The following is a 21710-nucleotide window of genomic DNA, read 5'->3' on the forward strand; positions in this document are numbered from 1 at the left end:
TGTAGGAAAGGTACTTTAGGACAGAGTAGATGCACGACTTCATTTGCAAACTTTGACATTTTTCAAGGAACAGCTTCTTAAAAACATTGATGTTAATTCTTTGAGATGTCACACAATGTGTTTTGATCATAAAGTTACCCTCTATTTCTTCCCCTTAACTTCTTCAGTATCCACCCACCTCCCCAACTACTCCCAATTTTGTGTCATTTTTAAATTTTTGTAATAACCCATGGACTCCAATTTGTGTTGTTCACATTCTCCTTGATTTGGGCCATACACTGGTTAATATACCAGGAGCCACACCCAAAGAAAACTGATTCTCTCCCAGAAGCTAGCAACTTAACTGTTCATAGCTCCTCAATTAGGAGTTGGGATTTGTGAGCCATTTCCAGTTAGAATGGTGACTGGTTTGGGCCTGGAGAGATGACTCAGAGGTTAAGGTCACTGACTACTCTTCCAGAGGACCTGGGTTCAGTTCCTAACATTCACATGGCAGCTAACAACTATCTGTAACTCCAAGATTCGATACCCTCACACAGACATACATGCAGCAAAACACTAATGCTCAAAAGGTAAAATTAAATTATTTAAAAAGTATATATTACTTGGCTTATTCATTCTTAAGTGTGGTGATCCTGAAAAGCCACAGTTAATGAACAACTTTTTTACAAGACAGGATTTTCCTGTAGCCCTGACTGTCCTGGAACTTGCTCTAGTAGTTGGTCTTGAACTCTGCTTGCCTCTGCCTCCTGAGTCTTGGGATTAAAGGCATGAACCACCATGCCCAGCTTAGTGAACAGCTTTTAATAGGTTTGTATGAAATATTGCTTAGGATAAAATTCTTTGATATCTAGGAGTGCTTTCTAAAGCCTAGTAATATTTTTCATTTGTTCACTAATAATAAAATGTCTTGATCTAAACAGTTAGCTCATTTGTTAAGAGCATATGCTGGACTTTCAAAAAACTCAAATTTGGTTTCTAGCACCCGTTATACAACTGCCTGTAACTTCAGTTCTAGTGGATCTGATGCCTCTTCCTTGGCTCCTTGGATATTGCACTCAGATGTACAAACCCACGCATAGATACACATGATATAAGAGAAACTTTTAAAAGAATTTTTTTTAAAGTCCTGATAACCTACATTTAAAGTTAGTCAGATATCTTTTATTTTAATGTTGCATAGTGGCTAAGCTATAGCTTATTTTCTTCACAAATGTAATGATGATTTGGTCCAATAAGTAAATACAAATTTAAAGTTTGAAAGTTCTCCAGAAAGAAATATTTTAAACTGTTCCCCATTCCTGTAAGTGTTAGTGATCATTTCAGTCTGGAAGACTATTTCCTTTTATCTCCAAGTTGCTTATTTGTGTAAGTAATTTTACCTAGGAATAGTGACATAGACAGTTTTTAAAGATTATAAAAACATGCTATCATTTTTGAAAAACAGTATATGAAAGATTATAAGAAAATTCATATCTCAAGATTTTTAAACAAATGAAACCTACCTTGGTAAATTTAATACATTGTAAAGGTGTTTATGGATGATAGTTGCTGATAGTTAATTTTGGTGCTGTAGGACAAAGTTGGAGAATTTGCAAAACTCAGCAAAATTGAGCTGCTTGAAGCTACTGAGAAGTCAATTGGTCCTCCAGAGATGCACAGATACCACTGTGAGCTCAAAAACTTCAGAGAGAAGGAGAAGCAACTAGAGGTATTTAGTGATCGACAACTCATTTCCCTTGCCATTTACCGATTCTCTTTCTCAAAATGTGTAAGAATGGGTGGTATTTCGGTATGTTGAGTAGATTCATAATTGTGGTTGATTTTTTTTTTCACCCAAGCCTATATTTCTAACATCAAATGATGGCAGAAAATGAGAATGATTTTGATTATGTGAAGTTTTGGCTATGAATATTATGAAATATTTGATTATTTTAGTAAATACATGTTGCCAGTTGAGTTTTTAAGAAACTTTCTCATAGGAAGATACATTTTTCTTTCATTTGTTACCCATTAACTGCCTGCCATGTGCCAAGCACTATATAAGGTTTTAAGTATTATAGAAGAGAAAGGTGTGTTTAAAAACACTTCTGTTGATGTCATTTGGGGTAATTTTTTTCTTAAATCGAATGAAGATAGACTTTATAAGCAAAATTATACAATTAGCTAAGTATTACTTTTTAATTTTTACCTTTAATAAGTGGATATATAGAAGTGTTATATTACCTATCGTTTTTAAAGATAGTTTAGTTACTATAGTTCTAGATTCTTAAATTTTAAGGCTGTATGTTTTTATAATTAAAAAAACAAATATACCTTATCTTTAAGTATAACTGTCTAAACTTGATAAATGTTTTATTGTAATAAATTGTAAATTTTATTGTCTTCAAAAGGAATTGGTCCAAGAATTTTGTGGTTAGTCAATTCTGAGTCTGGTACTCCCATCAATTCTTTTGTCTTATTTTGCATCAATATAATACTTCCACCAGAAATACATTTTTAAATTGCCTCCCTCCCATGAAGGAAACAAGCATGATTTTTTTTTTCCTCTATGCTCTTCAGTGCATCTTTGTGTTTGTTAATATGCAATAGAAAAATTTGATTTTAGCTTTCTGTCATCTCAAAGTCCTAAGTCCTAAGCATTCATGAATACTAATCCTGATATTACTTTGCATTCATATGTCATTTTTTAAAGCTTTTATTAAGCTTTCATCTGGATAGATTGGACAAAAGATCTAAAATGTTTCAAACTCCAAATCATGAATGTCTTATGGGTGTCAACAAAGCTTCAGTTAAGGAGCATTTAAGAATTTCGGATTACAGATGCTTAACTGGTAGTAACATCCATTCACATATTCCATAATTTGATGCATTTCAAAAGTAGAAGCACTTTTAGCATTGTGCATTTCAAATAAAGGATACTTAACCTCTATTCAGTGAATTGCTTCTTTTATTTTTTAGGCAAAGCCCTGGGCTTAGAGGTGTTCAAGGGCTTCTTCACAGTTCCGTGACTAATGTCTTTTAGCTCCTTGAACCAGAACCTTTCAGCATGAGTGTTACTTTCACCTGGTTTTTATTTTTCTGTTGTATTTAGATAGGATCTTTTGTAGCCCAGGCTGGCCTTTAACTCTGTGTGTAGCCGAGAATGTAGACCTTGAGCATCTGATGCTCTTACCTCTACCTCCTTATCACTGAGGTTGCAGGTGTCTATCACTAGGTTGGTTTTAAGCAGTACTGGGAATCAGATCCAAAACTGCATGCCTTCTAGGCAAGGATCTTCCTATCTCACTTTTACATAATTCTAAAGAACTCTTAAAGAATTCTTTTTGTAAAATTTTGATTATATTGTGTTTCATTACTAAATTTTATTTTCATTTAACCTAATTGTCAACAAATACTTATTTTAGACCTCTTGCAAAGAGAAAAGTGAATACCTAGAGAAAATGGTTCAGAGAAATGAAAGATACAAACAAGATGTGGAAAGATTCTATGAACGAAAGCGACATTTAGATTTAATTGAGATGCTTGAGGCAAAAAGACCTTGGGTGGTAAGTGTTAATTGTCTGAGGTAAAAGTGGGTGACTCTTCAGTTGTCTTGGGTTGTTGCCTTCTGTCGCTGTGATAAGCACAATCACCGAAAGTCACTTGGAGAATAAAGAGTTACCTCAGCTTATGCTTATAGTCTGGTTTGAAGGACGTCAGGGTAAGAACTTGAAGACAGAAACTGAATCAGAGGCCATGGAGGATTGCTGCTTACTGGCTTGTTCCCTATGCCTTTTTTAACCTGCTTTCTTATCCCCAGAGCTAATGCCCCAGGGATGGTACCACCCACAATGGACTGGGTCCTACCACGGCAATCATAATTTTAAAAACTATTTGCCATCTGATGGAGGCAGTTTTTCAATTAAGGTTTCTTCTCAGATGTCACTAACTTGTGTGAAACTGACAAAAACAAAACTAATAAATGCAGTGACTGAGTACTTACAAAGTACATCTTTCTGAGTGGGCATTCATTTTATATTCAAGTCAGCTACTACTTTTAAAGTTACATTACATGTTATAGAATTAAGTATTCTGATTCTTTATTTGATATATGCCAATTACCACATAGCAGATAGTTGATTGAGTCAGTGATGTTAATTTCAGGTTTTAGTCCTTAACAAGTCTTTCCTTTTTTTCCCTTAATGTTAGTGATCTTGTTTATTCATATTAAAAATTAAATTTAGGGGCAAGGTGAGAGCCATTGTTTAGTGCCAGAGTGCTTCCTAGCATGCTTAATCTCCTGGGATCATTCCTCTGTGCCACTGAAAATATTTGTGTGTGTGTGTGTGTGTACGTGTGTGTGTGTGTCCAATAAGGTCATTAAGAATTTAGTTGAGGTATGCCGTATGTAGCTAAAGTATCTGCACTGTCTTCTCATACCTTGTAATTTTCCTGACTCTGTTACATTTTTTCTGTTTACAATATGATGCAGATTTATTACTTATGACCAATTTGGAATAAATCGTGGATTCTTTTGATATATTACTTGATGGGTAAAAAATTAATTTTCCTAGTGTTTGTTCCATGATTAGTGGAAATAATATTTAGTGTAAAAATAATGTTTGACTATATATTTATGGAACTCTTACTTCCTCCAGTGAAGTTTTGCAGTTTCATTATTCTTAAACTTTTTCCTTTCTATACCTTTTTAAAACATTTTCCCGGTTTATTATTAATTTTCACTTTACCTTTTGAAGTCTTTTGATTCCTTCTTTTTTTGTGTGTATGTTATCTTTTTTGTTTTGGTTTATGGCTTGATTTGGTTTTTAGCTTTTGAGCTTGTCCTGGAACTCACGCTGTAGACCAGTCTGGCCTCAAACTCACAGAGATCCACCTGTCTCTGTGATTCCTTCTTTTTTTAAGAGATTGATTTTGATCTTTTTAATTTAAAATTTGTAGTTTTTTTTCCCCTTTGCTTTATTTCATTCACTTTTTCAAAAGATACTTTTACTTTTAATTGGGGGAGAAGAAGCTAGAAGACTTTGATCCTTTAGAGCTGGAATAATGGATTTGAATTGCCCCGTGTGTGTCCTGGGTCTTCTGAGCAGGAAGCACTTACTGCTGAGCCATCCTCGAGCCTTCCCAGCCCTCATTCACTTTACTATAATATCTATTTTAGCTAATTCCTGTGGAGTGACATCTTTTATTGTGGGAGGTTGTTCACTCCTTTCATCATTTGAGTCCTAGGAATTTAACTCATGTCAAGTCAGCAGGCTCAATAGTGGGCACCTTTACCTGCTAAGCCATCTCTCTGGCCCAGACATTGTTTTGCCAACTAGTAACTACATATTTCTTTTTGAGTTTTTTTTTTTGACCATTTTTTTATCTTCAAAATTGAGATTGTTTTGTTTATTCCTTAATCTTGTCTTTATTAATAAATTAAAAGAAAATTTCTACATATTCTTTGGCTTTATATGTATTAATTTGAATTACTTAATATATTTATGTTTCTTGAATTATTTGCAAGGAATATGAGAATGTACGTCAGGAATATGAAGGTGTAAAACTAGTTCGTGACCAAGTGAAGGAAGAGGTCAGGAAACTGAAAGAGGGGCAAATTCCTATGACACGTCGAATTGAGGAAATTGAAAGGCAGCGTCGTACTTTGGAAACTCGAATCAAAGAAAAGGTACTTTTGTTGTTCACCTTTGGATTGTCTGAATTCTATTTATAATAGAAAAGATACTTTTCATGTCTTTGAAAGTATTTTCTAGGGTTCACTTGACGCTTTTATTGCTCAAGTTCTTTAGGAATTAATTTAGTACTTGCAAGAGCTTGTCATGATTAGAGAGAAATGTTGCCTTAAAAAAGAGAAATGTTGCCTTAAAGAAACTCCAAGGTGATAGTTGCTGGGCAATTGGCTCAGGTCCATGTCCTAGCACTTGGGACACTGAGGCAAGATTATCACTGTGACTTTGAAGGACTACAGAATGAGACCTAGCTTCAAGAGAACAAGTATTTGTTTTAATTACAAACTGATATATCTTATTTTTTAGAAACAGTGAACTCCTTTCGTGAATGTATTGTGTATCTTTTATAACTTTAAATTGTTTATGTTGGTAAATTTTAGATTTTCAGGAATACTTCGGATCCAAGGTGACTTAGAGTTTCTGTTGTGGTAAAACACCATTTTGGGCAGAGACAGTTTATTTCACATGACAGACTGTGTCCATCACTGAGGGAAGTCAGCAGGACCCTAGTGAGAGAAACTGAAGCAAACATGGTAGAACAATGCTTTCTGGCTTACTCTGGATGCTTTCTCATACAGCTTTGGGTCACATGCCCAGAGGTAACACAGCACATGACCTCCATGCGCTGAGCCTTCCCACATCAGTTTTTAATCAAGAAAATGCTCTATAGTTGTATCTACAGGCAATATGGGTGGAGGCATTTTCTCAATTTAGGTTCCTCTTCCCAGGTAGCTCTAGTTTATGTCAAGTTGGACAAAAAAAAGTAGCTAGCACAAGAAACTCTTTTGAAAATGGTTAAATGTCTGCTTGTAGAATATGGTGATTTCTTCCTGGCTGTAGGGCACTATATTTCAGTGAATCTGTCTTTATTTGTACAGGAATACCCATTATGGACATAACTTCTAGTAAATGTGTGATTACTGGGTCAGTCTTTTCTGAACTCAAAACAGTTGCCCATTGAAAACCTGAATAGGTATCAATGGTGTGGTGTACATATTTTAATTTTCCAAATTCTACAAAATGGAACACATCTGTCTACCAGATTTCATTTCTTTCTTTCTTTTTTTTATTGAGCTCTACATTTTTCTCTGCTCCCCTCCCAACCTCTCCCTTTCCCTTCAACCCTCTCCCAAGGTCCCCATGCCCCAATTTACTCAGGAGATCTTGTCTTTTTCTACTTCCCATGTAGATTAGATTCCTATGTATGTCTCTCTTAGGGTCCTCATTGTTGTCCAGGTTCTCTGGGATTGTGATTTGTGGGCTGGTTTTCTTTGCTTTATGTTTAAAAAACAGTTACAAGTGAGCACATGTGACAATTGTCTTTCTGTATCTGGGTTACCTCACTCAAAATGATGTTTTTTTAGCTCCATCCATTTTCCTGCAAATTTCAAGATGTCATTTTTTTTCTGCTGTGTAATATTCCACTGTGTAAATGTACCACATTTTCCTTATCCTTTCTTTGTTCGAAGGACATTTAGGTGGTTTCCAGTTTCTGGCTATGACAAACAATGCTGCTATGAATATAGTTGAGCACATGTCTTTGTGGCACAGTTGAACATCCTTTGAATATATAGCCAAAAGTGGTATTACTGGGTCTTTTGAGGAAGGTTGTTTTCTAATTTTCTGAGAAATTGCCACACTGATATCCAAAGGGTACTCTTTGGGTTACTTCCTGCAGGTAGTGGTGTTTGGCTATATAAAGAACAAGTAGGACGTCTCCTTATAATCTCCTTAACTTGTTGCCACATAATAGAAAACTTTTCTTTTAGACCTTTGCTATTGGCATGATTTTTTTTATAAAATTCTTAGGCCTTCAGCATATTTACAATCAATAATTGATCGATTTCTGCATTACCTTGTGCTAGAGGACCTGACAGACCTGTATGGGATCAGATGCGTGTTATACATATATGGGATAATACCAACTCTGATTATATCTTGTACCTGAATAAATAATAAAGTCAATTTTGTATCATCTGGTATAAATTCAGTGGTTTCAGTATACAAAACTTCTTTCTGCATATTGCGAATGGATAACTGTTGAGAGGTTCTTAAAATCCTTTAGTACCATGAGAATAGCATATAATTCTGACTTTTGGACAGAATCATAAGTTTTGTTCCACTTTACTTAAATTTTCTAATTTATAACCTGCCGTTCCTTATTTATTTGCATCAGTATAGAATGTAGGGGCTCCAGTTATTGGTGCATCACATACAATTCAAGGAAGGATCCAATTAGTTCACTCTATAAGTCGAATTCTCTTGCTTTTGGGATAGTAGTTAACCTCTCCCAAAAATTACTATAAGCTCTTTGCCAGGGGTCACTTTCTTCCCATAATTTGTCAATTTCATCATTATTAAAAGGTTATAATTTCTGTTATGTGTTCCTGCTTATTGATAAAGTCTCAATTTTCCATTTAGAATTAACTCGGAGGCTTTTTCCACATAGGTTTTTAATTTTTCACTCGGTTTATGTGGTAAAAAGATCCATTCTAAGATAATATCTTCCCTCTGCATTAAAACCCCTATAGGGGAATGTTTGAAGGGTAATATGCCTAGAATGCAGTTAAGATCTGGATCTACATGATCCATGTGTGCCTCCTGTAATCTTCAATCAAAGTTAATTCTCTCTCAGCTTCATCTGATAATTTCCTAGGACTGTGTAAGTCCTTGTCACCATCTAAGGTTTTATTTAAATTAATCAAGTCATTAGGACCTATCCCAATAGTGAGTCGTAGCTGGAAAATGTCTCCTAGAAATCTTTAGAAGTCCTTAAAGGTCAGCAATCAATCTCTGCTAATTTGTGCCTTTTGTGGTCAAATTTTCTGTAAGCCTATTTTATAGCCTAAATAATTAATAGAATCTTTCTTTGTAGTTTTTAGGAGCAATTTGTAATACCCAACTTCTTCAAACATTCTTTCTAAAGTATCTGCATTTGAATCAGATAGTAAAATGTCTTCCATGTAATTGTAAACTATAGATTCAGGAAATTGCTTAGGTATAGTTTCTGACAGCTGCCATATAAAATATTGGTACAGGGTGGGACTATTTAACATTTCCTGTGGGACAACCTCCTTTTGATATCTTTTAGCATGCTGAGAATTACTATAAATAGGCATTGTGAAGGCAAATTTTTCTATCTTTTTCTTGTAAAGGTATAGTAAAGAAACTTTTAAGTCAATAACTATAAGAGACCATCCTTTAAGCAATAGGAAAGCAGAGGAATTCCAAATTGTAGAGGGCCCATTGGTTGACTCTCCTTATTAACAGCTCTTAGATCTGTTACTATTCTCCATTTTCCAGATTTTTTTTTTCTTCTGACACAAGATTTTGCTGTAGCTATCAAGTCTGTCCTGGAACTGGCTCTTGTAGAACAGCCTGGTTTCAAATTCACAGAGATCCACCTACCTTTGCCTCCTGAGTGCTGGGATTAAAGGCATGCACCACCACTGCCGGCTCCAGATTTCTTTTTAACAACAAATACAGGAAAATTACAAGGGCTGGTTTATTTTTCAATATGCTGTGGATTTATAGTTGCTTTGTGACACCTGAATTTACTGCTAAATTACTTTAAAAATTTTTGTATGGAGTGGAAAAAAGTTACAATAAATTAAGGAACACTTGTTTTGCATCTCTGTTTATAAAAGAAGCCAGCTGTTAAGGCATTCTAAAAAAAAAATCTCTGAGCCTATGTATATGTAGAAATGTACATGGTCTATAATATTAGAATTCTTTTCCTGAAGAGGTGGCTCTGGCTTCTGAAGTGGCACATTGTATCAGTCTACATATGTGTATTTTTAAATTATCACTCTTCTAAACCATGTAATGGGAATAAATAGTTATGAATTGTAGGCATCATATTCTTACTTCTCTCCTTTTTCAGGAGAAACCTTTCTAATACTCACATTCTTTTCCTACCCACATTCCAGAGAGGCACTATAATGATAGAAGCCATTGGCTCTGAATTCATATACATATAAATGCTCATGCTGTCATTTAATAATTGCCTAGTCTTATTTTCTTCATATACTAAAACAGAATGTCTAGTCTGACTGTTTAATCAAACTGTTTTCAGTGTCAGACAAAATATAATAAAACAAATACATATAAACAAATGTATGTATATGTATTACTATATCCACATTTTAGTATTGATAGGAATAACCTTTCCTATACCATTAGTAATTTCAGTGTTAATTATAATCTTGATTTGAAGTAAAATGTGGGAAAGTTTTGTTTTAGGTTGATTCACATAATATTTGGATGAATGGGACATATAATTGACTTAACTGAGTTTTTAATTAACCTTTTCTTTCTGGTTCAATCTTGCAGGCAACTGATATTAAGGAAACATCTCAGAAATGCAAGCAAAGGCAAGACCTTATAGAACGGAAGGATAGACATGTAAGATTCCCTTACCAAAAAGTTGATTACCTTAACTTACCATAACTTGTTTTCAGGTGGGGACAAATGATTATTGTAATTGTTTGGAAACTATCCAGAATCCTCCTTGTTCTATTAGTTTCTCTGTGAGGAAAACTAAGATTTGTAAGTGTAGTAGATGTATAAAAGATAATTGGAGAAAATTCCTTAAAGTTACTCATATAGCTACATCTCATGGGTTTTAAATTTTTTGTTTTGATTTAAAATGCTGTAATTTTTATTATCTGTCTGTCTTCCTTTTTTCTTTCCTCCCCCCTCTCTCCCTTCTTCCCTCCCTCCTTCCTTCTCTCCCTCCTTCTTTCCCTCCCTCCCTTCCACAGGGTTTTTCTGTGTAGCCCATGACTGTCCTGGAACTCACTCTGTAGGCCAGGCAGGCTCAGAGATTTACCTGCCTTTGCCTCTGAGTGCTGGAATTAAAGATGTGTGCTACCATGCCTTACTTAAAATGTAATTTTTAATGTTGTCATTTGACTAAGATTGCTCAGATGAGCTTACTATTTTAATTCTGTAGATAGGAAATTTTTTTAGGGACAGTGGTGATAGGAAATGAAGCCAGGGTTCTGCTATACTCCAGCTTCCTATTTACAGAATTTAGGCTGTGGATTGGGATGATAATTTCCAACACGATACATAATGCTAATTGTATTGCTGTAAGGTCATTTAATGTAGCCTTTATACCTAGAATTGTTCCTTAATTTTAAAATTACATTTATTTATTTGTTTGTTTGTTTATTTATCTATTTATTTAATATTTATGTGTATGTATCTTAAGATTTGTGTAGAGGTCAGAAAAAAACTTGTAGAGTTGGTTGTCTTCTTCCATATGGGTTGTTTAACTTGGATCTTCACTCCCTGAGCCCTGGGCAGCCCTTGAATCTTTGGTTTTGAACCCAGTCTACTAATCTCTGGTCTTTTGACTGAGCAATGACACCATTATATTCAGTTTGTATTGGTAGACCTGTCTTGGCATTTTGTTGATTTTGTGTGTTTGGTGTTTTCCTCATTATTGTTTGCTTCACTACTGTTCTGTGGTGACTTACTCTTTCCTGTAGCAGCGTGCCTATGCTGTCTTTCTCTTTAGTCTGAAGGATTCTTCCACGTATCTTCTGTAGAGTAGGGTTAGTCAGGAATTCCTTCAGCCTTTTATTGTTTTGCTTGTTTTATTTTGTGGAAAGCTGGTCTTTTTCTTTAAAATAGGACAGACCATTTAGCTGTGTGTAGTAGAGTGAATTGGCACATGTTGTCTTTCAGAGTTAGAAATATGTTGTTGCAAGACTCCAGCCTATTAAATATGCTGTTTTTCTAGTGGGCCTGCCACTCTCTGTGACTGGTGCTTTTCCCTTGCAGCTTTTAATATACTTTTTTTGTTCTGTACATTTTCGTATTTTAATTATAAGCTGTTTGGTGTTCAAAATGCATTCATACCTGGATCGGTATCTGTATCTAGATTTGGGATTTTGGGAAGTTTTCTGTTAAGGTTTTGTTAAAAATGTTTTCTATGCTTTTGGCATGAAATCATTCTTCTATGATCATGATTTGGTCTTTTGTCATAATACCCCATAACTCTTGAGTGTTCTGTTTGTACCTTCTGTTTTTTATCTCTCAATTGTCTGAGTGTTCCAATTTCTTCTACTCTGTGTTCAAATCTTGATATTCTGTCCTTCCCTTGATCCATTATGTTGGTAAGTGTTTTTGTGGAGCTTTTTAATTTGACTTAATGAATTTCCTATTTCCATTATTTCATATTTGTTTATTTATTTATTCATTGAGTGTGTATGCATGTGTATATGTGCATGTATGAGTATATGTGGATTATGTGTCGTGACATGTGTAGGGGTCAGAGAACAGCTTATGAGAGTCAGTTCTGTCCTACCATGTGGGACTTGGGGATTGTCTTAATTTGGGTTTTATTACTGTGAATAGACACCACCACCATGGCAACTCTTATAAAGGAAAACATTTATAAAGGAAAAAATTGGAACTGGCTTACACTTTCAGAGGTTTAGTACATTTTATTCGTGGTGGGAAGCATGGTGGTGTGCAGGCAGACATGGTGCTGGAAAGGAGCTAAGAGTTCTACATTTTGATCTGCAGTCAGCAAAAGCAACTGTGTGTCACACTGGGTGTAGCTTGAACATGTATGAGACCTCAAATTCCATCTCCACAGTGACATACTTCCTCCAGTAAGGCAACACTTAACTCCAACAAGGCCATATCTTTTAATAGGGCCTTTCTCTATGGGCTAAGCATTCAAAGGCATGAGTCTGTGGAGGCCGTTCTTATGCAACCTACTACAGGGATCAAATTCAAGTCTTCATGATTGCTGGCATTCACTTTTACTCACTGAGCTATCTTACCTTTGAGGAGGATCTTAATGAGAATTTGGACATGATAAGTCTTTTTCTTGAATTTACTATGTAGTAGCCCAAGATAATCATGAACTTTGGATTCTCCTGTCTCTGGTGCTGGGATTATAGGTGTGAACCACTCTGGACTTTTGCAGTATTTAAGATAAAACACAGGACTTCATGCATGCTAGGCCGTCATTCTACCAGTTTAGGTGTATCCCCAGCCTCCTTCCTGTCTTCAGTTTTCACATTTGTCTGGTTCTGTGTGAGACTTGCCTTGAGTCTGTCCTGCTTAGAATTCATGGGTTTCTTAGTTCTGTTTAATGGTTTTTTGTGAAGTTGGAAAATTTGGGGCTATTTGTTTCTTCCAGTATTCTTTTTACCTCCTTCTCATTTTCAGTTTGATGTATCACGGGTCTCTACAGAAATGTTTATTTTTCATTTTTGTTCTCAAACTGCAAAATCTGAGTTGACATTTTTTGATTTACTTATTCTTTGTTAGGCTTTTTGAGATCTGCTTTTGAATACTTCTAACAAAACCTTGTTTTGATTAGAACACTCTCAGTTCCAGAATTTCTTATTGGCTGGATTTTGTATTGTCTGTTTTAAGTGTCTACATCTGTTAATACTGTCTCTTTTGTGAAACTTGTTTTTTTTAGATATGGTTTTCTTATGTTTGTAAAATATGGATAGATGTTTTAAATAAAGTCCTTAGTGTTTTCTAAGTCCATTTCTTGACTTGTTTGGATATTTTTTTTCTGTTGGCTTTTTTTTTTTTCTTGTGTGGCTGCCAAACTTTATTTCTTAGAATGTATTAACCATTTTGGGGTCAGAAGTACACAGTTTAGATAGCAGAATGTGGCACATCTAAAGATTAGTTCTCTTCCATTCACAAAAACATGATGTTCTTACTCATTGATGATGAATGGCTGCTTGTTTGTAATACTGAGGCTTGAACCTAGGCTCTCCAGACAAGTGCTCTACTACTGAGCTTTATCTTCAGCCTCATTAATGATGTTAGTGATTGTCTAGGGACTTTCCTCAGTCTTTAAAGTAGTATTTATTGGCTTTTAAGTCACTGTTGGGTTAGTCTTCTCAAAGCTGAACAAAGGTCTGGAACCATTATGTGTGCCAAGCTTTAGAGGGTGAATATGTTGGCTCTGCCCTCAGCACTGAGTTTAGTCATGTTCTAACTGTTCAGTGATTTCCAGTTTGTTTGTTTTTTGTTTTAAGTAAGATTGTAATAAACTTGGGGTTATTTCCATTGTAAATACACACATCTGTTCCAGTCTTCACTTCCTATTTTTCTAGACTTCAGGGTGAAACAGGCAAGAGCTCAGGTAGCCCTGGATATGCACAGTTCTGTTTATTTATGTAACATGGAGGCCTGCTTGTTTGGATTTTCTGTCCCGCCTGGTTCCCACGGCTGTGTAGCCCCAAAGAAAATCACATAGAGGTCTCTATAAGTTATAAAGCTGATTTTCCCATTAGATCAGGCTACTTATTAGCTCTTATAGCTTATATTAACTCATTGTTCTTATCTATGCTAGCCATGTGGTTCAGTACCTTTTTCAGTGGGACAGATCACGTCTTGCTGCTTCAGTGATCTGGGCAGGAGTGGGAGGAATCAACTTCCTCCTTCCCAGAATTCTCCTGTTCTCATTGCATCATTTCTCTTCCTGTCTGGTTTTCCCGCCTGTACTTTCTGCCTGGCCAATCAGCGTTTATTTAAAACATGATTGACAGATTACAGACAATTCTCTCGTACAAATTTAGGTACCACTCTGGACACCAGAAGCTTCCAGAGGCCTAATTGAACAGCTCAGTTCAGTTTCTCTTTTTAAGACTTTTGCTTTGCTTGTTGTTTGCTACAAATGTTATTCTTATCCCTCTTCAAGCAGCTATGATATTCAGTAATTCTGCTGATTGTTCTTGACAAGTATGTTGCACTGGGTATGCTGTGAATTAGATTGGATCTAGACAAGCCTTATGAATACTGTTTTCTAAGAAACTGCTATCCAAAGCAGATAATGACAATTCTCCAAAAGTTGTTGGGTTGTTAGCTTTCACTAGCATTATGGGTTATTATCAAGGATGTGGCAGAGGTGAGGAGACAAGATAGGACATGTTTAAAACTTTACAAAGCTTATCACTTTTACCAGATTCAGGGTAGATTTGGTTTGGCTAGTTAACATTTCCAAGTTTGCTACAAATATTTGATTAAAGTTAATTTTGATAGTTTTTGTCATTGCTTGTTTGTTTTTTATAGAGAAAAAGGTTGTAGAATTCCTTATTTCACTATTCCTGATGAAATCTAAGTCTCTTCTGTATCTGCAGAAAAATGTTGCTGGGATTTTAATAAGAATTGTATTAAACCTTGGGGGAGAATTGAAATTTTTACTGTTTTGAGTCTTCCACTCTAGGAACACTGTATGTGTCCATATATTTAGATTTTTTTGTGCCTTTCATCAGCACTGACTGTTTACAGCACACATTTCATTTCATTTGTGTTTTGTTAGGATTAAACCTTAATCTGCCTAACAGTAAGCCACTAGAGAGACCTTTTACCTTTACCAATGCTCAGACCGTAGGGGCGATCCTCAGACTGCCTACACTGCACTGTGTCTGCACCAAACCTCAGACTCCACACTCCAGTGAGTTCCTGTCTCTTCCCTTTTATAGTCCTCTCTCTGCCCAGCAATATCATTCCTGTCTCCACCTCCCTAGTGCTGAGATTAAAGGTGTGTGGCTCTCAAACACAGGGATTAAAGGTATGAGCCACCACCACCTGAATCTGTTTCTGTATCCGTCTTGTATAGCCCAGAGTAGCTTTGAACTCAACAGAGATCAATCTGCCTCTGTCTCCCAAGTACTGGTATTAAAGGTGTGTGCCACCATTCCCTGGCTCTAGTGGCTTAGCTTTGCACTCTCTCATCTTCAGGCAAGCTTTATTTATTAAAATACAAATAAAATATCACTACAGGCATACATGTTCTACAGTGTACATGTGAAGGTCAGAAAACAGCATCAGCAGCCAGTCCCCACCTTTTATCTTGTTTGAGACAAGGTCTGTCGTTGGCCACTGTGTGTGCTGAGGCGGCTGGCCTGTTGTCAGAGGCCGAGGGAATGTACAGCAGATGACTACTAGTGTTCAGATGTGAGCACCAGAGAAGCAATGATTCTCTTTTGGAAGACAGTCTGTTCAGGCAAGACTAATGGCACCTCTGAATGTGGAAGCTGTTGTTCCTGTATGTCATTTCATATGTGCAAAAGCAGCTACAGTGTCTCCCCAATACCTGCACTGTTGTGTGTAATCTCAGGTGATGTGTATATGTAATCTCGTGATTGCATCTCAATCTATGGGCACATCTATCTGGATGGTCAGGAAGATGACTTCTCATTAAGCTGTAAAATTTTGATATGTAGAAAATATACTAGGATATGCTTCATAACTTGATCTATTGTCCCACAAAGACTGTAAAACGCTTAAAACCTGCTTTGTTCCTTTAACTCTAACATAGAAAACAACAATTTCTCCCCAGTCTGAGACAAACTACATACAATTAGCTCATTATTTCCCTCGAAGAAAGTCCAAACTAGACTGAATGTTTCTGTAAACAGATCATAAGTTAAAAACCTCACAGATAAGCACCATGACAAAGTCACAGATATCTAACCAAAGTTATTAACACAAAGTAACCTAGAGACTGCCAGTTCTTTGTTTGCTAAAATCCGGCTGATAAAGACCTGACTCTCTGTGCAGATCTCCCTGCAGCTTCTCTCACTGGGCACTGTGCCCCCAGCCGCTGGTCACAGTCTTAAACCAACAATCTTGAAACCTTGGGTGACCGTGGTAAATGGGTCTGCCCTTTATTGTTTGCTCAAGGAGTATGCTATGACCTTCAGAGGTAACTCTATGACTTTTCTTATTGAAAAAAGCCTCTCGTAATATATACATCTATATGTAGACGAGGTTAAAGAAGAGAACAGGAGAAAGAAACTAATAGGAGTTATAAGTGAGAATTGAAGCTGTAGGGGTAGAATTAGAGCTATAACAGAGGAATAGACAGAAGAATAAAGAACATGACTCGAACAGCACGCATGTGAATTTATTCCGTACCCTTCAGAAAAAGAAAAACTCCAGTTCAGTTTTGCTACGCTGAGGACTTTCTCCTCAAACCCTGGGTATAGCCTTAAGGTCTGTCGGGCTACAGTAGCCCATGGATTTCTGGGGGTTCTCATGTATCTGTTTCTGTAGGAGCATTGGGGATTACAGAAATGCAGATTTTACATGGCTTCTGGGCTTCTGTCTTAGTTAGGTTTCCATGACCAAAAGTAACTTTGGAAATAAAAGGTTTATTTCGCTTACAACTCGCAGGTCATAGTACATCTCAGAGGTACGTCAGGGCAAGGCAAGAACCTAGAGACAGGAACTGAAGCAAAACCCATGAGAAACTCTGCTGACTGACTAGCTCCTCATGGTTTTCTCAGCCTGTTTTCTTAGAAATCCCAGGGCCATCTGCCCAGAGGTGGCACTGCCCCCACAAGACTGGACTTTCCCACATCCGTCATTAATCAAGAAAATAAGTACACTACAGACTTGCCTATAGCCTGTCTGGTGGAAGCATTTCTCAGCTGAGGTTCCTTTTCCCTAATAGCTCTAGCTATCTAGAAGTTGACAAAAAACCAACCCATACAGGATCTAAACTCAGGTCCTCACACTTGATAGCAAGTGATTCACCCTCCAAGCCATCTCCCAGCTACTTGTCTGTCTTTTTGTATGTCCTCATGCTTTTGTTTCTCTTGGGAAAATTCCTAAAAGTGCGTTTATCTTAGATTATGTGTTTTCTAAGACCTCCGTTGGTAATTTATTGTAATAATAGTGGATAAAACTCGGCTTACAGTGGTTTGATATTATTTCCAAAGGTCTTTCATTATAAATCATTTGAAAAACTTGTTTGAAGTAGTCTTGGAGGGATAGAGTTAGGTATGTATAGGGACTATTCTTACTTTGTGGAAGATGACAACTGCAGATGTTATGAGTTTAAAATAAGATTATGATTTTAAACTATTCTAATGGAGTATGGGGCAAGGACATGAGCTGACTTAATAGTGGAAGACAGCAGTAAGACCGAAGAATGGAGGCAATGAGGAATTCACATTGGAATGAGAGTGTGTCAGGTAGTTTTGACTGCCATTTTTGTGGCTGTAAACCAGTTTTCCAGGATGCTTTACATTATTTCAGTTGCTTAGATATAGCAGAACATGTAGTTAGAATTAAGTATAACATAGGAGCCTGAGGATCTGTGGGTCTCAACAAGGAAATGATTGAATGGCACCCAAGTGGCTAAAGAAATAAAGGAGATGATGAATTGAGATGATAGTAAATGGGTCAATAGATTTCAGGATCCTTTGGATTTAAAGAATAGGTAAACTAGGAATACCAGGCAGAATATAGTGGAGAGAAGGAAGTAATTATCATAGAGTAGAATTGCAGAAATACAGTTTTCAGAAGCTGTGTGGCTTTTAGTGATTTGCATTGTCTGCAATATAAGGAAAATGTCATTGAAGTTAAAGAGGTTAAAAAAAACAACACAGAGACCAAAAAGATTGACTTTCTGTGTTTAGGTTGAAGTCACATGACCCACAGGCATAACGGTGGATTAAAGAAGACAGTGAATCAGGTGCCAGAGTCATCAGTCTGTAAGTAGTGAGGGAGAACTTTGAGGGAAGTAGTTAATTTGCTACAGTGATGATGGGTAGCAAAGTCTGATCCAGTGGTATTAAAGAAACTGAAATAGAGTGCAATGAAAGGAGAAAGGAGGTAATTGCCATGAGGGAACCTCTGACTTTGGCCCTAAACCTAAAGTAAAGGTTTATGGCCAATGAAGCCTTACTTGAGAGATCTCAGCAGAAAAGTATCTTACAGAAATACCCAAGTTTCAGCTAGAATAGGAAAGTACATTCAAAGAGATTAAGCTACACTAGAGTAGAATCTAATAAAACCTGGAGATGTGAGATTTAAACTTGGTGTGGGCTCATGTTCAGCATCAGTACCAGTCGTGGTGGGACTGATATGATTATTGGTGGTATTGATAGACTGCTGGATGAAGGTAGCAAATGTGTTAGAGTTGAGAAAGAGTAGCCAAAATAAGGAGTCATTGAGGTGTGTTTCTGTTTTTTAAGGTCCAAGTTTAAAGGCTTTCATTTGGCAAACCTTTTGCCCAATCTACTGTTTTTTTTTTCTTTCTATTATTATTATTATTATAAAATATATCATTGTACCAAGTATTCACAATTTATGTATGTTCAGTTTCTTGTCTCTTGTGGGCTTGGATGCTTTTGTGTTTTTAGTGAATGAATTCTTGTTCTTATACTCTGTCGTGCTCACTTATTCTCCTGAATGATTTGGATTTTGCGAGTTTCGTGGCTGAATATTGTGATTTCTTGTCTATTTCTTTAATTTTCAATGTGTGTATATATACATAAACATTCTGTTATTTTCTTTTATTTCTCTTTGTTTGATATAGAAGACAGGATTTAGCATATGTTTGCTTTATTTTCTTGATAGCACTAAATTTGAATTCTCAGAAAGAAATCCTAACTATAAGGAATAAAGTCTGGTGCTTCAATATGATAAGACATGATGCTGAGGCTAATTTTTTTTTTTGCAGGAATATGTGGGGAGCATAGTGAAAATGTCAGTAAAACTTGAGTGATCTCATTTAATATAAGTGTTTATAAATAAGATACAAGTAGGCATTGAAGAAGTTTAAAATCTTAAAGATATCCCATTATAAATTATTTTTATTTGTTCTGTCTACATTTTCCATATTCTTTTTTATTATTTTATAGGTATACTATTCAAAATTTCCACTTCCTCCCCTCCTCCCATTTCCCTCCAGCACCCCCACTCACCCTCCCCCCTCCCCCTCTAGTCCTAAGAGAGGACCGGGTACCCTGCCTTGTGGGAAGTTCAAGGCCTTCCCCCCTCCATTCAGGCTTAAGAATGTAGCAAGGAGTTGCGGGCAGGCCTGCTTTTCATCCTGCCCAGCTCCCGCATGGCTAGCTTAGCCCCAGAAATAGCAACACACAAATTGTATTCATTTAAGCACTGCCTGGCCCATTATCTCTAGAGAGTTAGTTACTGACTAACTCTCATATCTTGATATTAACCCATTTCTAATAATCTGTAGCACCACGAGGTGGTGGCTTACCGGAAAAGATTCAGCATGTCTGACCTGGTGGCTGGCTCCATGGCATCTGCCTCATTGCTCTCTTCCCAGCATTCTATTCTGTTTACTCCGCCTACCTAATTTTCTGTCCTATCAAAGGGCCAAGGCAGTCTCTTTATTGACCAATGAAACTAACACAATAGACAGATAACCCTCCTCCATCATAAGAAGGTGTGCGTCCAAATAGACTAGGATCCCAAAAAGTCAATTCATGCAGTAGAAACAAATCCCAGTGCCATTATCATTGTCTTCTCAATCGTCCCCAATTGTCAGCCACATCAGAGAGTCCAGTTTGATCCCATGCTCATTCAGTCCCAGTCCAGCTGGCTTTGGTGAGCTCCCATTAGATCAGGCACACTGTCTCATTGGGTGGATCAACCCCTCACGGTCCTGACTTCCTTGCTCATATTCTCCCTCCTTCTGCTCTTCAACTGGACCTTGGGAGCTCAGTCCAGTGCTCTGATGTGGATCTCTGTCTCTATCTCCATCTGTTTCCGGACGAAGGTGATATTCAAGATAGTCATCTGTCTGACTATGGGCAAGGCCAATTTAGGCACCCTCTCCTCCACTGCCCAGGGACCTAGCAGGGAACATCCCTGTGGACACCTGGGAACCCCTCTAGAGCCAAGCCTCTTGCCAACCCATAATGGGGTACTGAACTGAACAGAATTCTCAACAGAAGAATTTCAAATGGCCAAAAGATACTTAAGGACATGTTCAACTTCCTTAGCTATCAAGGAAATGCAAATCAAAACAACTTTGAGATACCATCTTACACCTGTCAGAATGGCTAAAATCAAAAACACCAATGATAGCCTATGCTGGAGAGGAGAGGATGTGGAGTAAGGGGAGCACTCATCCATTGCTGTTGGGAATGCAAACTTGTGCAACCACTTTGGAAATTAGTGTGGTGGTTTCTCAAAAAGTTAGGAGTCAACCTACCTCAAGATCCAGCAATACCACTTTTGGGAATATACCCACGAGATGCCCAATCATACTACAAAAGCATTTGTTCAACTATGTTCATAGCAGCATTATTTGTAATAGCCAGAACCTGGAAACAACCTAGATGCCCCTCAATGGAAGAATGGATAAAGAAAGTGTGACACATCTACACATTAGAGTACTACTCAGCAGTAAAAAACAGTGACATCTTGAATTTTGCATGCAAATGGATGGAAATAGAAAACACTATCCTAAGTGAGATATTCCATATTCTTTATAATTAATTTATTATTGCTCATAATGGAGAAAAGGAAGAAATAAATGTGACTTAGAAATAAAGCTAGTTAAGAGATTATGCAATGTGCTAAATTAACAGATTATACAATGTGCTAACTTTATTTTAAACACAACATTCTAGTTATAAAAGTAAGTTAAATGTAGAAGTTTATATTTGTGTATATCTGGGGTTTTGTTTTTGGTTTTTGGTTGTTAGGTATATGTATACATATGGGTGTTTTACCTCCTTGTATGTCTATGCACCATATTTGTTCCTAATGCTACAAGAGGGCACTGGATCCCCTGAAACTGGAGTTACGGGTGATTGTGAGTTGCCATATGGGTACTAGGGATCAAGACCAGGACCTTTAAGGAGCTCTTAATCACTAGCCATCTTATAGTCCCCCATTTGTAAATGTCTTTAAAGAAAATGATATTTTTAGAATACTATTATTTTGATTAAATTCTTTGACAATAAGTAGCAGTCAATACATCTGATTTTAAAAAATTTATACTGATTATAAGTCGAAAATTTTAAATATAAAGATGATTAAAATTTCAGTGTTAACTTGAATTATTATTATTGAATAATTAAAATTATTTTAATTTTGGTCATGTGTGTGGTATATATTTACTTTCTGTAAATATTTGGGCATCTGGTTTTACGTGTTTTTATTCACCAAGTTTTTTAATGAGCATTAATTATATGTTAAGTTGCTCTTAAGTACTTT

General features: G+C 36.6%; 1 protein-coding gene across 3 annotated transcripts in view; it reads left to right on the top strand.

Annotated features, from left to right (window-relative positions):
- Positions 1-21710, top strand: part of Smc5 (structural maintenance of chromosomes 5) — a 72928-nt gene that overhangs the window by 10021 nt on the left and 41197 nt on the right. For all 3 annotated transcript variants that reach the window (XM_085693724.2, XM_048438714.3, XM_048438715.3), the window contains exons 5-8: positions 1577-1711; positions 3408-3548; positions 5510-5671; positions 10065-10136. In XM_085693724.2, the coding sequence (XP_085549850.1) occupies positions 1577-1711; positions 3408-3548; positions 5510-5671; positions 10065-10136 (510 nt within the window). The remainder of the gene's footprint in view (positions 1-1576; positions 1712-3407; positions 3549-5509; positions 5672-10064; positions 10137-21710) is intronic.

This window comes from Myodes glareolus, chromosome 7 (assembly GCF_982192425.1).
Source record: "Myodes glareolus chromosome 7, mMyoGla1.1, whole genome shotgun sequence".
Taxonomy (NCBI): domain Eukaryota; kingdom Metazoa; phylum Chordata; class Mammalia; order Rodentia; family Cricetidae; genus Myodes; species Myodes glareolus.